At 42.7% G+C, this 20,898-nt stretch overlaps 1 protein-coding gene across 1 annotated transcript in view; it reads right to left on the reverse strand.

The window, feature by feature from the left end:
- Positions 1-20,297, reverse strand: part of LOC115102192 (oxysterol-binding protein-related protein 2-like) — a 35,948-nt gene extending 15,651 nt beyond the window's left edge. Inside the window, exons 1-3 of the mRNA XM_029621838.2 lie at positions 20,193-20,297; positions 6,926-7,108; positions 278-401 (exon numbers count right to left, since the gene is read on the reverse strand). Of these exons, the coding sequence (XP_029477698.2) occupies positions 278-401; positions 6,926-6,962 (161 nt within the window). The 5' untranslated portion in view covers positions 6,963-7,108; positions 20,193-20,297. The remainder of the gene's footprint in view (positions 1-277; positions 402-6,925; positions 7,109-20,192) is intronic.
- Positions 20,298-20,898: the final 601 nt, after the last annotated feature.

Here is a 20,898-nt window from a genome sequence, read left to right on the forward strand (position 1 = left end):
GTATGTGATTGTAGGCTGACCTGTTGGATGTTATTATATACTGACTGGCTGGCTGACTGGGTTAGAGATAAATGGAGCATGTGGACTGGCCAGTCTTCTAGCAGGGTTAAAGCTATTAAGAATGTGAGAGAAAGAGAGGGAGGGAGGGAGGGGGCAGTAGAGGGAGAGCAACACAGAGTCAGAAAGAGACAGATTACGATAGAGATCGAAAAGAAAGAGATGGATGGAGAGAAAGAGAAGACCTGGAGAGGAGGACACAACAGGAATCTTAGCGTACCGGTGTTTCCTGATTCCGTTCTCCTGTGGCAAGGAACCATTGTTCCTCTGGGTGCCATCATACACCACGGCATCTTTAAAACTGGCCTCCGACGTGCCTTCATACGACTCATCAGAGTCCAGGCCTAACACAGACAAACGCACACAAATTAGGGAAAGGCTATAGAGCCATTTTCTGTTTACCATCAGTCATGTTGAGTGATGCACGTGCATCTGTAGCAGGATAGCTAACATGGATGTCGGGACATTGACAAACTTAACAGTGATTGATTACTGTGAAAACACGCAAGACTGATGGCTATGTCCAACAAGTATATTATTCATGTAGCTTTATCTAGCTCTATTTGTGATCTTTGACCTTGCCTTACTAGCCCTTAGGTAATCACCCTCTGATGACATAGTGATGTTGTAGACAATAACCATCTGATTACATGTTTGATAGCCTCTCCACTCACAGCCCGTCATCCCGTATACAGGTTGAAAATGGCAGATTTTGTAATTGATAAATGCCTAAATTTGAACGCAGTGGATATACAGTAACATGCTATACATGTCAGAGCTCAGGTTATCCACTTCACAGCGCTGTATGGGTTTTGACTGACAGCCATTCTAAACTTGAGCACACGAGATGACCGCATCCCTCCCGCTAATTGGGCAACTTTTGTAAATGTGTTATCGGAGGGAAATGCTGTAAATTGAAAGGAGACTATGTGTTCTGAAAGATGACACATTGGGGATTATAATAAATACAGCGTCGATGTTACACAATCAAATCACTCATTAGTCCCAAATGTGCACTTCACATTTCTAGATTTGAAGACTCATGTCATTTACAGTATCAACATTTATGATCGCTATGTTTTATCCAGTTTCAAGGATGGCATGCCTAACCTGGGTAGTCCTGGATAGAATAAGATGTTTCTAGTATTGTGACAAAAATATGCCATGGAACACGACTCCATTCTATGCGCACATGAAATACATTTTGTCTGAAGTGCAGTTTGAAAGCAGAACACTAAGATCATATTTTATAACATAGCTAGCTATGTTGGCAATAGAATAAGCTTTCAAATTACACCCACCTGACCCAGATTGCGATTTATACATTTATAAACGTTTTTGGACTGCGTAAACAACAGTAATTGTATGACGGTGGGGACGGAGGGCTGTGTTCCAAACAAAAAACGATGAGTGTGTTTGCTTCAGTTCCTCAATGGCAAGGATAGGAGAGCTAAAAAAACAAACACTTTATAGTGACATGTTGACTAGACCGGGCACGAGCGCGCATGTTGGTTTTGTACATCCACACCAGACGCGATCAGGACACACAGGTTGAAATATCAAAACAAACTGAACCAACTAGATTCATTTAGGGACAGGTCGAAACACATGAAACATTAATGCCCAGCTAGTTGCTAGCTAAATATTGGGTTATTATTTTACCTGAAATCTCATTTTTTTCTGGATCTTTGTAGAATTTGGACCCATTTTGAGTTACACAAAATCGTATGTTCTCTACTCCGACAATTATTCCACAGATAAAAGGGGAAACCTTGTCAGTTTCTAGTCATTTCTTCTTCTGACTTTATATGGCAGTTGGCAACCAACTTTATTAAGGTGCATTACCACCACCAACTGGATTGAAGTGTGGACCCCAGTTCGTCTTTCTCACCCACATGGGTATATGCTCCTAAAAAACAATAAGGAATGGGAGAGGCGGGACTTGCAGTGCGTCAAGCATCAAAAATAGAACCAAGTTCTATTTTAGCGCCTGGCTACACAGAAGCTTGTTGAGACGTGCAAGCAGTTTGGATTAAATGATTGAATAACGCGTGTACATTTATTTTGCAATGCTCGAGCACATAAGTGTTGTTTTATTTGTTTATTGAAACCAGGTTTTCTGTTCACTTGCTCAATATAAGATGGAAGGGAGTTCCATTCAATCATGGCTCTGTATAATACTGTATGTTTCCTTGCATTTGTTCTGGACCTGGTGACTGTGAAAAGACCCCTGGTGGCATGTCTGGTGGGGTAAGTGCGTGTCAGTGCTGTGTGTAAGTTGACTCTGCAAACAATTAGGATTTTTTTTTTAAACAATGTTTCTTATAAAAACAAGAAGTGATGCATTCAGTCTTTCATCAATGCTTAGCCAAGAGAGACTAGTATTGATATCACTGATGAATAGCACAATATTCTGCTCTGTTCTGGGGCCGGTGCAGCTTAACTAGATCCTTCGTGGCAGCAGTTTCCCATATGATTGGACAATAATCAAGATAAAACTAGAGCCTGCAGGACTTGCTTTATGGAGTGTGGTGTCAAAAAAGCAGAGCATCTCTTTATCACCGGACAGACCTCTACCCATCTTTACAACCATTGAACCAACATGTATTGACCATGATGGTGTTGCCTTAGATGGTAAACTAAATGACTCAGTTTCCTCAACTTGCTTAACATCCACACCATATTACGCTCAGGTCTAGAATGCTCTTCGTTTTAGAGATGTTCAGGACCGGTCAATTAACAGCCACACCATTCATTACCATATTACGCTCAGGTCTAGAATGCTCTTCGTTTTAGAGATGTTCAGGACCGGTCAATTAACAGCCACACCATTCATTACCATATTACGCTCAGGTCTAGAATGCTCTTCGTTTTAGAGATGTTCAGGACCGGTCAATTAACAGCCACACCATTCATTACCATATTACGCTCAGGTCTAGAATGCTCTTCGTTTTAGAGATGTTCAGGACCGGTCAATTAACAGCCACACCATTCATTACCATATTACGCTCAGGTCTAGAATGCTCTTCGTTTTAGAGATGTTCAGGACCGGTCAATTAACAGCCACACCATTCATTACCATATTACGCTCAGGTCTAGAATGCTCTTCGTTTTAGAGATGTTCAGGACCGGTCAATTAACAGCCACACCATTCATTACCATATTACGCTCAGGTCTAGAATGCTCTTCGTTTTAGAGATGTTCAGGACCGGTCAATTACTGGCCACCCATTCTAAAACGGACTGCAACTCTGTTTAGGGTTGCAGTGATTTCACTAGCTGTGGTTGCTGACACATAGGGTTGAATAATGAGCATACATGGACACACAGGCTTTGTTTAATGCCACTGGCAGGTTATTGGTAAACATAGTGTACCGCAGAGCTGCTCTGCGGTACACCACCTTTACATGTTAAACATTAGAAAAGATGATACAAAGGAAACCTCTCTGGTGTTCTATTGGATAAATACAATAGCTCCGAATTCACGATATGTTGGCGGTTGCAAAGCCATAACATACGTTTTTTCAACAGGTTACGGTCAATAATATCAAAAAGCTGCACTGAAATCTATCAGTCGAGCTCCCACAATCTTTGTATCAATTTCTTTCAACCAATCATTAGTTTCAGTGCAGTACATGTTGAGTGCCTCTCTATAAGCATGCTGAAAGTCTTGTTAATTTTTTTTTTACAGAGAAATAGTATTGTATTTGGTCAAACAATTCTTTAACAGTTTTAGGGAAATGGGTCTTTACATTACATAACTCACCTAGCCTGACAAGGTTACCTCATATAGAATTATATAATCTACCTTTTTTAAAATTATATTTTATTTTCTTCACACCAAAAATACACACACAACAACAACTACAGACGCACACAAACCCAAACTACATCTCCTCTGCCCAGACACGCATGGCTCACACCTCCAACTCTAGTTCCTGCATTATTGTTTGCCACATGGCCTTACGTTGTACCATTTTCTTTTTATTATCGGTCACCATGCTATTAAAAATAAAATTCATTATTTGATTTTTCCATTGTATTAACAATTAATGGGCTGCAATTTCTGAGACTGGTAACTCTAATGACCTTATCCTCTGCGGCAGAGGCAACTCTGGGTCTTCCTTTCCCATAGCGGTCCTCATGAGAGCCAGTTTCATAATAGCGCTTGAGGGTTTTTGCGACTGCACTTGAAGACACTTTCAAAGTTCTTGAAAATGTTCCAGAATGACTGACCTTCATGCCTTAAAGTAATGGACTGTCGTTTCTCTTTGCTTATTTGAGTTGTTCTTGCCATAATATGGACTGTCTATTACCAAATAGATCTTCTGTATACCAACCCTACCTTGTCACAACACAACTGATTGGCTCAAACGCATTAAAAGAAAGAAATTCCACAAATGAACTTTTAACAAGGCACACCTGTTAATTGAAATGCATTCCAGGTGACTACCTCATGAAGCTGGTTGAGAGAATGCCAAGAGTGTGCAAAGCAGTCATCACTATACAGCATTCCCGGAAAGCATGGATTATTGAATCATTGTTAGTTTTACACTTAACACAAGAATGCCATTGTGTTGTAGAATGTGAATTTTGACAGTTGTATAGAATTTATTATACATTAGTTACAGTATTAAGCGTACATTTTTGTTAACTGTAATTTCATTAGTTATGCTCCAACTTTCCCTCCATCTTGAGCCAACAGTTCTTTTTAAGTCCTTGTTCCGTTCATTTATATGCGTTGTCTTGGCTGTATGCTTAGGATTGATGTCCCGTTGGAAAGTGAACCTTCGCCCCAGTCCGAGGTCCTGAGCGCTTTGGAGCAGGTTTGATCAATGATCTCTCTGTACTTTTCTCCGTTCAGCTTTCCTTCGATCCGGACTAGTCTCCCAGTCCCTGCCGCTGAAAAACATCCACACAGCATGATGCTGCCACCATGCTTCACCGTAGAGATGGTGCCAGGTTTCCTCCAAACGTGACGCTTGGCATTCAGGCCAACGAGTTCAATCTTGGTTTCATCAGACCAGAGAATCCTGTTTCTCATGGTCTGAGAGTCCTTTAGGTGCCTTTTGGCAAACTCCAAGTGTGCTGTCATGTGCCTTTTGCTGAGGAGTGGCTTCTGTCTGGCCACGCTACCATAGAGGCCTGATTGGTGGAGTGCTGCAGAGATGGCTGTCTCATCCCCGTGGAAGAGTCGGGTTCTTGGTCACCTCCCTGGCCAAGGCCATTCTCCCCCAATGGCTCGGTTTGGCCGGGCGGCCAGCTCTAAGAGGCCACTGTGTTCTTAGGGACCTTCAATGCTGCAGATATGTTTTGGTACCCTTCCCCAGATCTGTGCCTCGACTCAATCCTGTTTCAGAGCTCCACAGACAATTCTTTCAACCTCAAGGCTTGGTTTTTGCTCTGACACGCTGTCAACTGTGGGACCTTACATAGACAGGTGTGTGCCTTTTCAAATCATGTCCAATCAATTGAATTTACCACAGGTGAACTCCAATCAAGTTGTAGAAACATCAAGGATTATCAATGGAAACAGGATGTCCCTAGCTCAATTTCGAGTCGCATGGCAAAGGGTCTGAATACTTATGTAAATAAGGTATATGTTTTGTTTTTTATACATTTTTCATTATGGGTTATTGTGTGTAGATTTGAGGAAAAAAATGTATTTAATCCATTTTAGAATAAGGCTGGAACGTAATCAAATGTGGAAAAAGTGAAGGGTCTGAATACTTTCTGAATTCGCTGTATAATAACAAGTAAGTAAACAGTCTGACATTTGACAGTCTTACAATTAGGCTACAGGTGAAAGAAATGACTACATGGGAGGGAGCCACAGAACTAATGCACTATGACGTGATGCAAATTGACACAACATACACCGACTCTGAGCTAAGCATTTATTTGTTATAAATAATTAACTAATAAATAATTAGCTAGATCAACCCGGAACACCCAAAGAAATCTGATCTGGGATTCATAAGAATATCTGATAGACATAAACAATAACTTGATGACACTGTGTGATCTGCAGTTCACCCCACGTTCAGCAGGCTTTGTCCATCCTTTCATCCCCTCGCACACACATGCACGCACACCTCCGCAAGTTTGTTTCTCCACAGAGCCAAGGAGCCACCAGCACAAACGCGTTGTTCCCCAGCCAATCGCACACGCGTTGTTCCCCAGCCAATCGCACACGCGTTGTTCCCCAGCCAATCGCACACGCGTTGTTCCCCAGCCAATCGCACACGCGTTGTTCCCCAGCCAATCGCACACGCGTTGTTCCCCAGCCAATCGCACACGCGTTGTTCCCCAGCCAATCGCACACGCGCACGGACAAAAGTAGCCGACAAAGGAGTTTGCGTCTGCTGGAGCCTTGGCTGTAAAATATCATGCGTTGCGGCGGTGCTTCGCTGCATTATTGAAGCTATCAGTTCGACTGCTAAGATTACAGTATACTGTGTGGCACTGGGCCACTGTGTGAGCTAAAGTACAAAAGACACATCTCTAACTCCTGAGTCCTGCCCATAACAGTGTGTCAAGCGCAACAGTCCAAAATGGCAAGAGCCATTAAATGTCAAGACCACAACAAGGTCATTTCAGGAGGTATAAACAGGAGACAATGTATTTGAGAATTTAGCGAAAAAGAAAAATTAACATTTCCTGGTAGCCCTTCCTGTTTTAAAAACTCCCATTTTGAACCTGCTGAACGTGACCATGACAAGAGTGATGATAAATAACTGTTAAGTCACTGTCAATGCTCTGTATCTGTGTGTGTCTTCTATTCTCCTACAACTATGTGGTAACATTTGAAGTTCCTTTAAGTAATTCTATTATCTAGGCCCGCCCCCCGTTCGGACAGGGACACCCACCTGTGACTGCATCGTAGAACTCGTCATCGTTGTTCATTGTACAGGGTCAAAGTCAGACCTCCAGGTGCTAGCGGAGAGAGAGGTGAGTATCTAAAGCATGGTCCCTCTAGTGAGCCTCACTGGTCACTGGCACTTCAAATGCCTCCTCCTCCACGTCAGGACAGGCAGCAGCTCACAGCAAACCTGCTGGACAAAGACAATCAGGTCAGGGTTGTCTTCATTAATGCACACTGTAGTGTAATGTTTTGCAACGGAAAACAAAAACGAGCAGTTCTTATTAGACAAGTCCAGGTAGTCCCTCCCTGTTTCAGTCCATTTTGTGTCGAATGAATATGACCCAGACAGACCACCATTAACGATCACACATCAACAGAAACAATACAACTAGGCAATCTGTCCATGAAACTCGTATTAATTTCACAACACACTCATCTACCAGTAGACTATATGAACTCTTCTCCTTGCTCCTCGTCCCTCTAGTCTAGTAGCTGTGGTTTCTGGTTTGGAGTGGACCCAGTGAGCCTGTATGGTCCACTGAGCCCAAACAAACAGTGCTCAAATTACATAACCAAACACAGGAGCAAAATGGCTGCCATTTGCTGTGTCAGTCTGTCGGTCGGTCTGGTGTTAATCTAATCCTGAACTTTCTCTCTGTGTGCGTTAGCCTTACCTGCTGTTCTGCTGTCTGTTAGTCTCCCTATTCAGACCTAGCCTGTGGTCTAGGTTTTTCTGGGTGTAGGACGACTAGGGAGGGTGACTGACTGACTGACTTCTCTATTTGTGTCCTTAGTCTTTACATACCCAGTACCAGGAACGCCTCAAACAAACTCACTGGTGAACTTTGGACTGTACCACGATCGATAAGCGAGGAGACCGGTTGGTGCATAAGCCCTATGTATTCAGTTCTGCAGAGGATTGGTCACATCTAAGCTCCATATTAAAAGTTAATAAAATACACACACACACACACACACACCCCCTCAGGACTGGGCGCTATAGCCCAAATATATCAATGTTTTTCACTGTTGACTGTATAGTGGTATCTGACAGTATTTTATGTTTTTGAATAATAAAAGTTCTAAATTATTTTTCATGAGTAGTGCATGACCCTAGGATGGCAACACATACATTCTAAGTGGCTTTAAAATGGGCTTTTTCCAATCGGATTTGTTTTATACATAAACAAACTAGGACAAAACTGACAGTGAAGTAGTACAATTTGTAGAACTTCCTTTATTTAGCATCGTATCGACACAGACGGTATTATAAAATCCATACCGGTATGTGGATTCCTACCAGTATAGGCTACCTTGGAAAGTATTCAGATCCCTTGACTTTTTCCACATTTTGTTAGGTTACAGCCTTATTCTAAAATTGATTCAATTGTTTGTTTTCCCACTTATCTACTCACAATACTCCATAATAAAGCTATTTTTAGATGTGACCAATCCTCTGTGTGGAACTGAATACATAGGGCTTACTCACCAACAGGTCTCCTCCTCGCTTAGCGATCGTGGTACAGTCCAAAGTTCACCAGCGAATGTGTTTGAGGCGTTACTGGTACTGGGTAAGTAAAGACTAAGGACAAAAAGAGAAAAGTTAGTCTGGGGCAGGTTTTCATCAAGGATCTCTCTGTACTTTGCTCTGTTCATCTTTCCCTCAATACTGACTAGTCTCCCAGCGCATGCCGTTGAAAAACAGCCCCACAGCATGATGCTGCCCCCACCATGCTTCACAGTAGGTATGGTTCCTGACCAAGGCCCTTCTCCCCTGATTGCTCAGTTTGGCCGGGAGGCCAGCTCTAGCAAGAGCATTGGTGGTTCCAAACGTCTTCCATTTAAGAATGGAGGCCACTGTGTTCTTGGGGACCTTCAATGCTGCGGAAATGTATTGGTACCCTTCCTCAGATCTGTGCCTCGTCACAATCCTGTCTTGGAGCTCCATGGAAAATTCTTTCAACCTCAAGGCTTGGTTTTTGCTCTGTCATGCACTGTCAACTGTGGGACCTTATATAGACAGGAGTGTACCTTTCCAAATCATGTCCAATCAATTGAATTTATCACATGTGGACTCCAATCAAGTTGTAGAAACATCTCATGGATGACCAATGGAAACAGGATGCACCTGAGCTCAATTTCAAATCCCATAGCAAAGGGTCTGAATACTTATGTAAATAAGGTATGTTTATTTTTTTTTGACATTTGCAAACATTTCTAAAAAGCTGCTTTTGCTTTGTCATTATGGGATATTGTGTGTAGATTGATAAGGAAAACATTTTATTGAATCCATTTTAAAATAAGGCTAACAAGGTAACAATGTGGAACAAGTCAAGGGGTCTTAATACTTTCTGCATGCCCTGTATATTGTTGATGTTACTAACATTATAACAGTTAATGAGAACTAGTGAGAGTTCAGTCAAGAGTTTCTCTATATTGAAACCTTAAAAATGGTGCCTCAGATTTGGATAGGATAACCAAATGAATCAAACAAAATCAGATCAATTAATTATTCCAGTAATTAATCAGTAAATTATCTGGAGGATTAATTAGCCGAGTCACCACTGATCCACAACATTTGCATAGATGAAGCAATCTCTTCTTTTATAAAAGTGTGCGCTGTCTCTTTAAGACCCAATATGTCATTCACACACAGAGACCATTCAAGGCTTGAGCAAAGATGATCTTGACTGGGAGAGACGTGAGGCAGGGGAGACAAAGTGAATGACTAATGTTTTTTGGGACAATCAGATTTGAAATTAGCAATATTTTGCGTTATGGCTTGCATATTATGACAAACACGGTACTCGGGTAGTGAATTGATGTTAGCTTCAGCTGTAAGTTAGCACGGAAAGTTAGCCCACAAAGCTGGAAGCTATTGGTATCTTCTTGCAATGTGAAGACTTGTAGCCTGTAATGGACAGTTATAAAAAATTGTATGTGCATTATTTAAGTGTGTTAACTTCTGTGTAGCATACAGCCCATACTCCCAGTGAGTGCAGTGGTTCCTCAGGACAGGCTAGAGCTGGCAATGACTAAGGCGAGTAGGAACAGTACTCTCAATCAGTAGACGATGCCAGATATTTGACAGAAGTACCAAAAGTTTTTATTTTTTATTTTAATTATAGTACCAAACCGTTTTTCATATTCTAGGATCGAAAAAGTAGACGTTTCTTCAACACTAGTCACCTCACACAAGAAAGTGTTTAGGCAACTTTTATGACACTTTAATGCATTCATCATGTGTCAATGATTATGGTTTTGCCTATCTATGCTAGAACTAAGGGGTGAGGAGAGTTGAAGTAGGCCTATAGCTTAAGAAAGCAGACATTGACCAATAATTATTTTTATTTATTTTATTTTACCTTTATTTTACTAGGCAAGTCAGTTAAGAACAAATTCTTATTTTCAATGACGGCCTAGGAACAGTGGGTTAACTGCCTGTTCAGGGGCAGAATGACAGATTTGTACCTTGTCAGCTCGGGGGTTTGAACTTGCAACCTTCCGGTTCCTAGTCCAACCACTAGGCTACCCTTGAGGAGCAACTATGACCTCCCACTGCTGACCCCATCCTTGGCCTTTGAAAGTTCCCTAGGCTGTTGGCGTAACTCTAAGTCCATCAGCAGACAGAGGCATCAGGAACAGACAACAGTAGAGACCTACTCATATCTGAACATATGAGACCTTGCTCTCTCCCCCCGTTCCCCGTGTGAGCCATCTGGTTGGCTGTTACCATCTCTCAGGTCACGTCACACTCACTCCATCGACCTCTCATTAAGGATTACGTAAGTGTTAGAGACATGGCACCATAGGTAAACAATATGTTATCACACACTAACTACTCGCTCAATCACAAGTCTATTTAGTGCAATGAAAAAGAGCACAGTATGACCCAGAGGATAACGCTACAGTCAGTCTGGTAGCTAGAGACTGGGTCAACAGGGGAGGAGTTTTCTTAAGGTAGGGGTTTCTTAAGGTAACTTACACACAACTCAACTGTTGTTACTCTACATGCGTTTGGCCATCTTACTGATTGAACATTTCATACAGTTGGCAGCCCAAATCTCTTATTAACAGTGTTACGAATCCCTTTTGGCCCGACAGTCTAGGGGGGATGGTAATGAGACCCGTAACATAACTCATACAAATTCTAATAGTGACAAAGTAAAAGTGTGAACGAAATAACCACGACAACTGAAATCTACCGTCAAACTCAGGGTTTATTGGAAAAGGGGCTGAGCTGGACCCAAGGAAAGAAATAATAAGTATTCAAAAACACCCCTAAGCTAGACTAGCCTATTTCAACAACAGCTAACTAACTAACCAAAAATACAGTGGGTGGTCCGCCCAGTTCTAACTAGTGTATTTAACTAAGTTTACCTATGGGTAGTGTATGCCCATGGGCGACTTGTCTTGGTTCCCCCTTTTCCCACCAGCAAACAAACAAACACCATAACCAAAAACAATACTCATAGGTGAGGACAAAGTACTATGGAGGTGCTCAAACAAAAGATAGCTCAATACATAAAGAGAGTGAAACAGAGAGATCTACAGACATGGCATTTACAGAGAGATTGAGCTCTACAGCAAACAACTGACAGGGTGTTGCCCCGTAACAAACAGTCATGAGAACAAATAGGCCTAACCATCCTTTACCTAAATGGGACACAAATATAAGGTCCAAACTGTCATTTGATCAACACAGTCTAAGGTCCAACTGATCGCTTTCCTTCGGACACGACAGGTACAACTACAATACACACATCCGAAGCCTAGACTGCCATGAACAAAATTGTCACTTAAACCAACAAGAGCAACACAACCTAACTGACAGATTCAGATAACTGACTCCTTAAAGGACGTGGGAAGAACACTTGACAGACTAATGAGAGACCAGCAACCCATCAGACAGATTGTCTGAGGCTACAGCTGTAGACAGTAATAATGGGGACAGAGCCGTTGCCAATCCATTATGCCATTCAAATTCTCTATGCTGCTCCTAGTACGGTCCTGTGTGGTTGGTAAACAACATCCAAAACCAGCGGAAGTCAGAGACGAGAGAGAGAGAAAGGGAAGAGAGCCTCAGCCATGGAGTGCTGTCACCATGCGAGAGGCACAGACACACACAAACACACAGTGAAATTTGACACACACAAACACACATACCTCTGTGTGCCTGTGAGGACATGGACTTTGAGGAATGGTAGCTACAGCAACGACCTGAGAAAATTGAATAGACTCCCATTTGGCAAGCAGAGTGGCTTCTTAGGGGTTAGCTGAGAGCAAAATAACACATGGGACCAACACACCCAGGAGCCCCATTAAGAGAGAACACAAAGCTTGGAGAGTGTGTGCGCGCGTGTGTGTGTGTGTGTGTAAAGCTAGCGTGAGCGTAAAAAAAAAGGGGGGAAAAAGTGCACGGAAACACTATTGTTATTAAGCACATGGTGGCAACGTTCCAGTCCAACATTTAACATTTTAACAGTTCCAAAACTAATGAAAACAATAATATTATGCATAATGTATGTAATACAACCGTTTAAATGTTTCTATTTTATGCAATGGTGAATCACAAAATGGGATTAGGGATCCAGGTAATGAAAGAACAGACCAATTCACAGATCTATTGATGTAGCCTAACCAGCATACCTAATACAATCTATGATCAGATCAGTACAAGAACTGAAGAACCCCAAGCCATCACTAATTTGATAGATCCAGTCATATGACTGACCAAGATCACCAGCGGCAGTAGGGCTGGGTGATACGGCCAAAATATCATATCCCCACATGTGACATTGTTGGACGGTATGACAGTATTTGTCTTTGAATAATACAAGTTTGAAATATTTTTTATGGTACTTTATGACCTTAGGGTGACAACACATACAAGTGATTTAAAAATGAGGCTCTCTCTATTCTGATGTTTTTTTAATTGTTCAATCCAACTGCAAACAATAATGATTTTCAGCATTTTAATTCATTTCTGCATTTCCTGCACTTTTCTCATCATTTACACACTGTGCCATGCAGGGCTGCATGATACGGGAAAAAACATCTTGGCCTTGTTAAATTGGGGAAACCGTTGGAATCAAAATATACAACGTAACATGTAAAGTGTTGGTCCCATGTTTCATGAGCTGAAATAAAAAGATCACAGAAATGTTCCATACCCACAAAAAGCTTTCATTCAAGCAACGTTTGCCAGCTGCTGTTTATGACTTCAAGCCTATCAACTCCCGAGATTAGGCTGGTGTAACCGATGTGAAATGGCTAGCTAGTTAGCGGGGTGCGCGCTAATAGCGTTTCAAACGTCACTCGCTCTGAGACTTGGAGTGGTTGTTCCCCTTGCTCTGCATGGGTAACGCTGCTTCGAGGTTGGCTGTTGTCAATATGTTCCTGGTTCAAGCCCAGGTAGGAGCGAGGAGGGGGACGGAAGCTATACTGTTACACTGGCAATACTAAAGTGCCTATAAGAACATCCAATAGTCAAAGGTTGGGCACTGATGTTGGGTGATTAGGCCTGGCTCACAGAATCGTTCCAATTCATCCAAAAGGTGTTCGATTGAGTTTAAGTCAGGGCTCTTTGCAGGCCAGTCAAGTTCTTCCACACCAATCTCAAAAAACATTTCTGTTTGGACCTCGCTTTGCCATGGGGGCATTGCCATGCTGAAACAGGAAAGGGCCTTCCTCAAACTGCTGTCACAAAGTTGGAAGCACAGAATCATCTAAAATGTAATTGTATACTGTAGCGTTAGTATTTCCCTTCGATGGAACTAAAGGGCCTAGCCAAAACCATGAAAAACAGCCCCAGACCATTATTCCTCCTTCACCAGACTTTACAGTTGGCACTATGCATTGAGGCAGTTAGCGTTCTCCTGATATCCGCCAAAACCAGATTTGTTCGTCAGACTGCCAGATGGGGAAGCATGATTCATCACTCCAGAGAAAGTGTTTCCACTGCTCTAGAGTCCAACGGTGGCAAGCTTTACACCACTCCAGCCGACACTTGGCATTGCGCATGGTGATCTTAGGCGTGTGTATGGCTGCTCGGCCATGGATACCGAAACTATACAACGGCAAAGTTTTCAGGTTTGGTGACTCTTTTGGTAGCAGTATCGAACCCTTCCATTACTTCAACGCACACTCCAAACCGTTCAATAGTTAGGCCATCCATATTACCGGAGCTTATATTCTACCTATTTCTATGGCGGATTCTTGGCTGCAATTTAGATAATGCACTGAGTATACTAAACACATTGAGTATACTAAACATTAGCAACATGAAGCTACCATGGACAATAATGGCGCCGGAGGAGATGGCCTCCGTTTTACGGTCTCCTAACCAATTGTGCTATTGTGTTTTTCCCCCGCAATATTTGTAAATGATTTTGTACATAATGTTTCTGCAACTGTATCTTACAGCAGAAAACAGCTTCTAGATATCAGGACAACAATCACTCACCTCAGATTAGACAAAGATTTTTTCAACAACAACAGCAGCAAGCAGGACTCACACGATATTCTCCAAACACCCCACAGGAAAGACATCCCAATTATTTGCAAAAGGAAGTGATGCAGAGGAAGAAGAGCCGGATACCTCGTCCGGACCCGCAGAAGGCAACTAGGAAAGCTGCCGTTAACGTCAATATTACTCGCCAGCGCGCAATCATTGGACAATAAACTAGACGAGGTATGATCATGAATATCCTACCAACGGGACGTCAAAAACTGTAATATCCTATGTTTCACAGAAACGTGGCTGAATGAAGACATGGATAATCAGCTAGCGGGATACATGCTGAACCGGCAGGATAGAACAGAACACGCCGGTAAGAGGGGGGGTGGTCTGTGCATATTTGTAAACAGCTGGTGCACGAAATCTAAGGAAGTCTCTAGATTTTGCTCGCCTGAAGCAGAGTATATTATGATAAATTGCAGGCCACACTACTTGCCTAGAGAGTTGTCAGCTATACTTTTCGTGGCTGTTTATTTACCACCACAGACAGATGCCGGCACTAAGACCTCACTCAGCCAGCTGTATAAGGAAATAAGCAAACCGGAAACCACTCACCCAGAGGCGGTGCTCCTAGTGCCCAGAGACTTTAATGCAGGGAAACTTAAATCAGTTCGACTAAATCTCTATCAACATGTTAAATGTGCAATCAGAGGGAGAAAAACAATTCTAGATCACCTGTACTCCACACACAGAGATGGGTACAGAGCTCTCCATCGCCCTCCATTTGGTAAATTCGACCACAACTCTATCCTCCTGATTCGTGCTTACAAGCAAAAATTTAGCCAGGAAGCACCAGTGACTCGGTTTATTAAAAAAATGGTCAGATGAAGCAGATGCTAAACTACAGGACTGTTTAGCTATCACAGACTGGAACGTGTTCCGGGATTCTTCCGATGACACTGAGGAGTACACCACATCAGTCACTGGCTTTATCAATAAGTGCATTGAGGACGTCGTCCCCACAGTGACTGTGTTTACATACCCCGACCAGAAGCCATGGATTACAGGCAACATTCGCACTGAGCTAAAGGGTAGAGCTGCCGCTTTCAAGGTGCGGGACTCTAACCCGGAAGCTTACAAGAAATCCCGCTATGCCCTGCGACGAACCATCAAACAGGCAAAGCGTCAATACAGGGCTAAGATTGAATCATACTACACCGGCTCCGACGCTTGTCGGATGTGGCAGGGCTTGCAAGCTATTACAGACTACAAAGGGAAGCACAGCCGCGAGCTGCCCAGTGACACGAGCCTACCAGACGAGCTAAATCACTTCTATGCTCGCGTCGAGGCAAGCAACACAGGCATACAGGAGAGTATCAGCTGTTCCGGTTGACTGTGTGATCACGCTCTCCGTAGCCGACGTGAGTAAGACCTTTAAACCGGTCAACATTCACAAGGCTGCGGGGCCAGATGGATTACCAGGACGTGTGCTCCGGGCATGTGCTGACCAACTGGCAGGTGTCTTCACTGACATTTTCGACATTCCCCTGATTGAGTCTGCAATACCAACATGCCTCAAGCAGACCACCATAGTCCCTGTGCCCAAGAACACAAAGGCAACCTGCCTAAATGACTACAAACCCGTGGCACTCTCGTCTGTAGCCATGAAGTGCTTTGAAAGGCTGGTAATGGCTCACATCAACACCATTATCCCAGGAACCCTAGACCCACTCCAATTTGCATACCGCCCAAACAGATCCACAGATGATGCACTCTATTGCACTCCACACTGCCCTTTCCCACCTGGAAAAAGGGAACACCTATGTGAGAATCCTGTTCATTGACTACAGCTCAGCGTTCTACACCATAGTACCCTCAAAGCTTATCACTAAGCGAAGGAACCTGGGACTAAACACCTCCCTCTGCAACTGGATCCTGGACTTCCTGATGGACCGCCCCCAGGTGGTGAGGGTAGGTAGCAACACATCTGCCACGCTGATCCTCAACACTGGAGCTCCCCAGGGGTGCGTGCTCAGTCCCCTCCTGTACTCCCTGTTTACCCACGACTGCATGGCCAGGCACGACTCCAACACCATCATTAAGTTTGCTGGCGACACAACCGACAATGACGAGACAGCCTATAGGGAGGTCAGAGACCTGGCCGGGTGGTGCCAGAATAACAACCTATCCCTCAACGTAACCAAGACCAAGGAGATGATTGTGGACCACAGGAAAAAGAGCACAGAGCACGTCCCCATTCTCATCGACGGGGCTGTAGTGGAGCAGGTTGAGAGCTTCAAATTAGAATGGTCCAAACACACCAAGACAGTCGTGAAGAGGGCACGACAAAGCCTATTCCCCCTCAGGAAACTAAAAAGATTTGGCATGGGTCCTGAGATCCTCAAAAGGTTCTACAGCTGCAACATCGAGAGCATGACCGGTTGCATCACTGCCTGGTACGGCAATTACTCGGCCTCCGACCGCAAGGCACTTCAGAGGGTAGTGCGTACGGCCCAGTACATTACTGGGGCAAAGCTGCCTGCCATCCAGGACCTCTACACCAGGCGGTGTCAGAGGAAGGCCCTAAAAATTGTCAAAAACCCCAGCCACAGACGGTTCTCTCTACTACCGCATGGCAAGCGGGACCGGAGTGCCAAGTCTAGGACAAAAAGGCTTCTCAACAGTTTTTACCCCCAAGCCATAAGACTCCTGAACAGGTAACCAAATGATTACCCGGACTATTTGCATTGTGTGCCACCCCCCAACGCCTCTTTTACGCTGCTGCTACTCTCCGTTTATCTTAAATGCATAATCACTTTAACTATACATTCATGCACATACTACCTCAATTGGCCCAACCATCTGCATTGTGTCCCACTATCCGCCAGCCCCTCTTTTTACGCTACTGCTACTCTCTGTTCATCATATATGCATAGTCACTTTAACAATACCTACATACATACTACCTCAATAAGCCTGACTAACAGGTGTCTGTATATAACTTGCTACTCTTATTTTCAAATGTCTTTTTACTGTTGTTTTATTTCTTTACTTACCCACACACACACACTTTTTTTTCTCCGCACAATTGGTTACAGCCTGTAAGTAAGCATTTCACTGTAAGGTCTACTTGTATTGGGCGCACGTGACAAATAAACTTTGATTTGAAATAACAGAGAGAACTATGAATATAGGTATTTGATCATGTCTGTATGCATTAAGAGGTCGACCGATTATGATTTTTCAACGCCGATACCGATTATTGGAGGACCAAAAAAGCCGATACCGATAAAAAAAAAAATGCAACAATACTGAATTAACACTTATTTTAACTTAATATAATACATCAATAAAATCAATTTAGCCTCAAGTAGATAATGAAACATGTTCAATTTGGAAATTTGAACAATTTGAATAATTTTCCACGCCCAATTTCAGTTTTTGATTTGTTAAAAAAAGTTTGAAATATCCAATAAATGTCGTTCCACTTCATGATTGTGTCCCACTTGTTGTTGATTCTTCACAAAAAAATACAGTTTTATATCTTTATGTTTGAAGCCTGAAATGTGATAAAAGGTCGCAAAGTTCAAGGGGGCCGAATACTTTCGCAAGGCACTGTACATAGACTTGTAATCACTGGCCACTAATAATTGGCGCACTAATCACCTCAATAATGTTTACATATTTTGCACTACTCATCTCATATGTATTTACTGTATTCCATTCTACTGTATTTTAGTCTACACCGCTCCGACATTGCTCGTCTAAATATTTATATATTCTTAATTCCCTTCCTTTACTTTCAATTTGTGTGTATTGCTGTGAAATTGTTAGATATTACTTTTAGTTTAGTTTATTAATTCGACCATTTAAAAAAACAAGCACACATAAAACGTAAGTCATACATGCACATTAATAAAATCATTGAGGATTACACACAATAAAGTCTGGTACTTATTTCCATTGTTGTACTCTTGTTAGATATTACTGCACTGTTGGAGCTAGAAACACAAGCATTTCACTACACCCACAATAACATCTGATAAACATGTGTATGTGACCAATAAAAATGTATTTGATTAAAGGTAGGTGCTAATAGTCGGATACAGGGCCATGGGTTTACATTGCTCCGGGTGTAGAGGACATTCTAGGAAATGTGGGGCTTTATCTGCTACTCTGTGAATCGAACTGTAACTGACAAAAGAAAACCACCAACACACATCACGCCTGTGACAACATTGACAATGTATAAAAGACAAACATTGAGGAAGTTGCTACGTTCCGGCCTGGTGTCCTTCATGGAAGCCTTGAGGAATGTAACCTTAAAACCTTTAGACACTGATAATGAGGCAACCAATGGCAGGGCAAGACACTGCTGCAGGTGTCTGCAGATACACACCCACTTAGCACGAGCTAGAGAGTGAGTCAGCACAATGCAGCGTCACCTGAAACCTGGGAGAACAGTCACACACACACTACTACCTAGGAGGATCCTGCCCCCAAAACTTCTCCTGCATCCTCCCTGGAACTCAAAAACATCAAGAGGAGCGATGTGCTTTAAACTGTATACCTGAAGCACCAACCATGTCAGAGACTTTTCCATACTCCTCAATGGTAATGACTAACCTCCAGGCATAAAACTAATTTGTCATGAGTGCTGACACAGCTAAGGCCTCTGAGGATTGTGTAAGTATGAGAGATGCGTGGGTTGAAATGGATGCTGCTAATTGATTGGGCAATTACAGAAAGTCACCATACACAGGCTATTCCCATGGGGATCTTTTTACTCTAATTGTGCATCATGTAAATGGGATTCACACTACATCTGTACAATTCACCATTTCTTGATTTCTGTCAAGATGCTGGTACTTCAAATAACATGAAGCTGCCTAGTGTCACAGTGGCCCATTTCCAGCACAGACAGAGGTTAACAGCAGCCAGAACATCTTCTAACATTAGCTGATGGAGCAGATAGCTCTCCGCATCTTGACAGATACAGCATTGACACAGACAGACATACCATTTATCTCGGTACCCCCTGTATATTGGCTCGTTATTTTTTTTACTTCAGTTTATTTGGTAAATATTGTATTAACTTTTTCTTGACCTGCATTGTTGGTTAAGTGCTTGTAAGTATTTCACGGTAAGGTCCTACACCTGTTGTATTCGGTGCATGTGACAAATCAAATTTGATCCCCACCTTTAGTGCGACAGGTAGCCTAGCGGTTAAGAACGTTCGGCCAGTAACAAAAACGTTGCTGTTTCGAATCTACGGTTGTCTATGTACCCTTGAGCAAGGCCCTAATTTCTCCTGTAATGTAAGTCGCTCTGGATAATAGTGTCTGTTAAATTATGCCCATGTATTGCATTCACTGAACAAGTCTCTGATGTCGGTAGTAGCCAGGGATGGCAGTGAAAGTAAATGCATTTTATAACTCAAAGCTAGATTAGCTTGCTAACTAGGCATGGGACTAGATATAGTAGGAAATTAATAGGAGGGAGACATTAGCTAAGTTAGCTATGTTACAGTAACTAGCTAGTAAGTGTTAACGTTGTAAAAATCTATTGGCTGGCTAGGGAGCTAACATTACATCAATGCGACACCAACCTTTATAACCCTGAATTTACTTGGAAGTGATGTCTTGCTTCAGCTAGAAAGTTAGCTAGCTGGTCCCGAGAGCTCGTCGAGAAAAGCTTGTTAGCTAGCATCAAAACAAAGATTAAGCAGAAGTTTGCGCTTCTTCACATTACATTCCATTACATGCACAAAACTCAGAGAACTGTCACATATAGTGTTAAATAATTACTGTACCTGAAGATTTGGGACACCTGGTGACGCTTGACTTAATTTGACAGGGTGACCAAACGCTCTGTGTGAATTGACACAGAAGCGGAAATGCTTGACCACATGGGCGGTCTCATGACAAGCCAATCGGGCATCCGTGAATGGACCGCCTGATCCACACAAACACATGCTGACAGGCAGGAAGAAGAACAGAGTGTACTACTACTGTAAACATTACACACTGTACTCAGTATTCGGACACAAAAACGTGTTTTATCCACATTAGGGATAAGGTGTATGGCAAAATATCGAATTACTATCAAAGTGATATGTGACCCAACAATCAATTTCCAGAGGACAGAGGAAATCATTAATAATTATGGAAAATACTTGGTCGATTTTCTTACCACACCACCTTGTTGTTTTTCATTTTGATCATTTATATCTGAAATCTCCTCATCCCATGGCATTACTACACAACATCAACAGCCAACACATTCAGTCTGCTCTCATGGACACTGCCAAATCGATAAGGGAGGCAGCAGTGACTGATACACCCACCTGCTTAGATCATCATAAAGCAATGACTACTGGCTGCTGCCATGACCTGCAGTGACCCTGTCACAAATATGCACTCACTGTGTGTGTGTGTGTGTGTGTGTGTGTGTGTGTGTGTGTGTGTGTGTGTGTGTGTGTGTTTCAGATAAGAGAGAGACACGAGAGGAGGAGGGAG

The sequence above is a fragment of the Oncorhynchus nerka genome, linkage group LG20, assembly GCF_034236695.1.
Source record: "Oncorhynchus nerka isolate Pitt River linkage group LG20, Oner_Uvic_2.0, whole genome shotgun sequence".
Taxonomy (NCBI): domain Eukaryota; kingdom Metazoa; phylum Chordata; class Actinopteri; order Salmoniformes; family Salmonidae; genus Oncorhynchus; species Oncorhynchus nerka.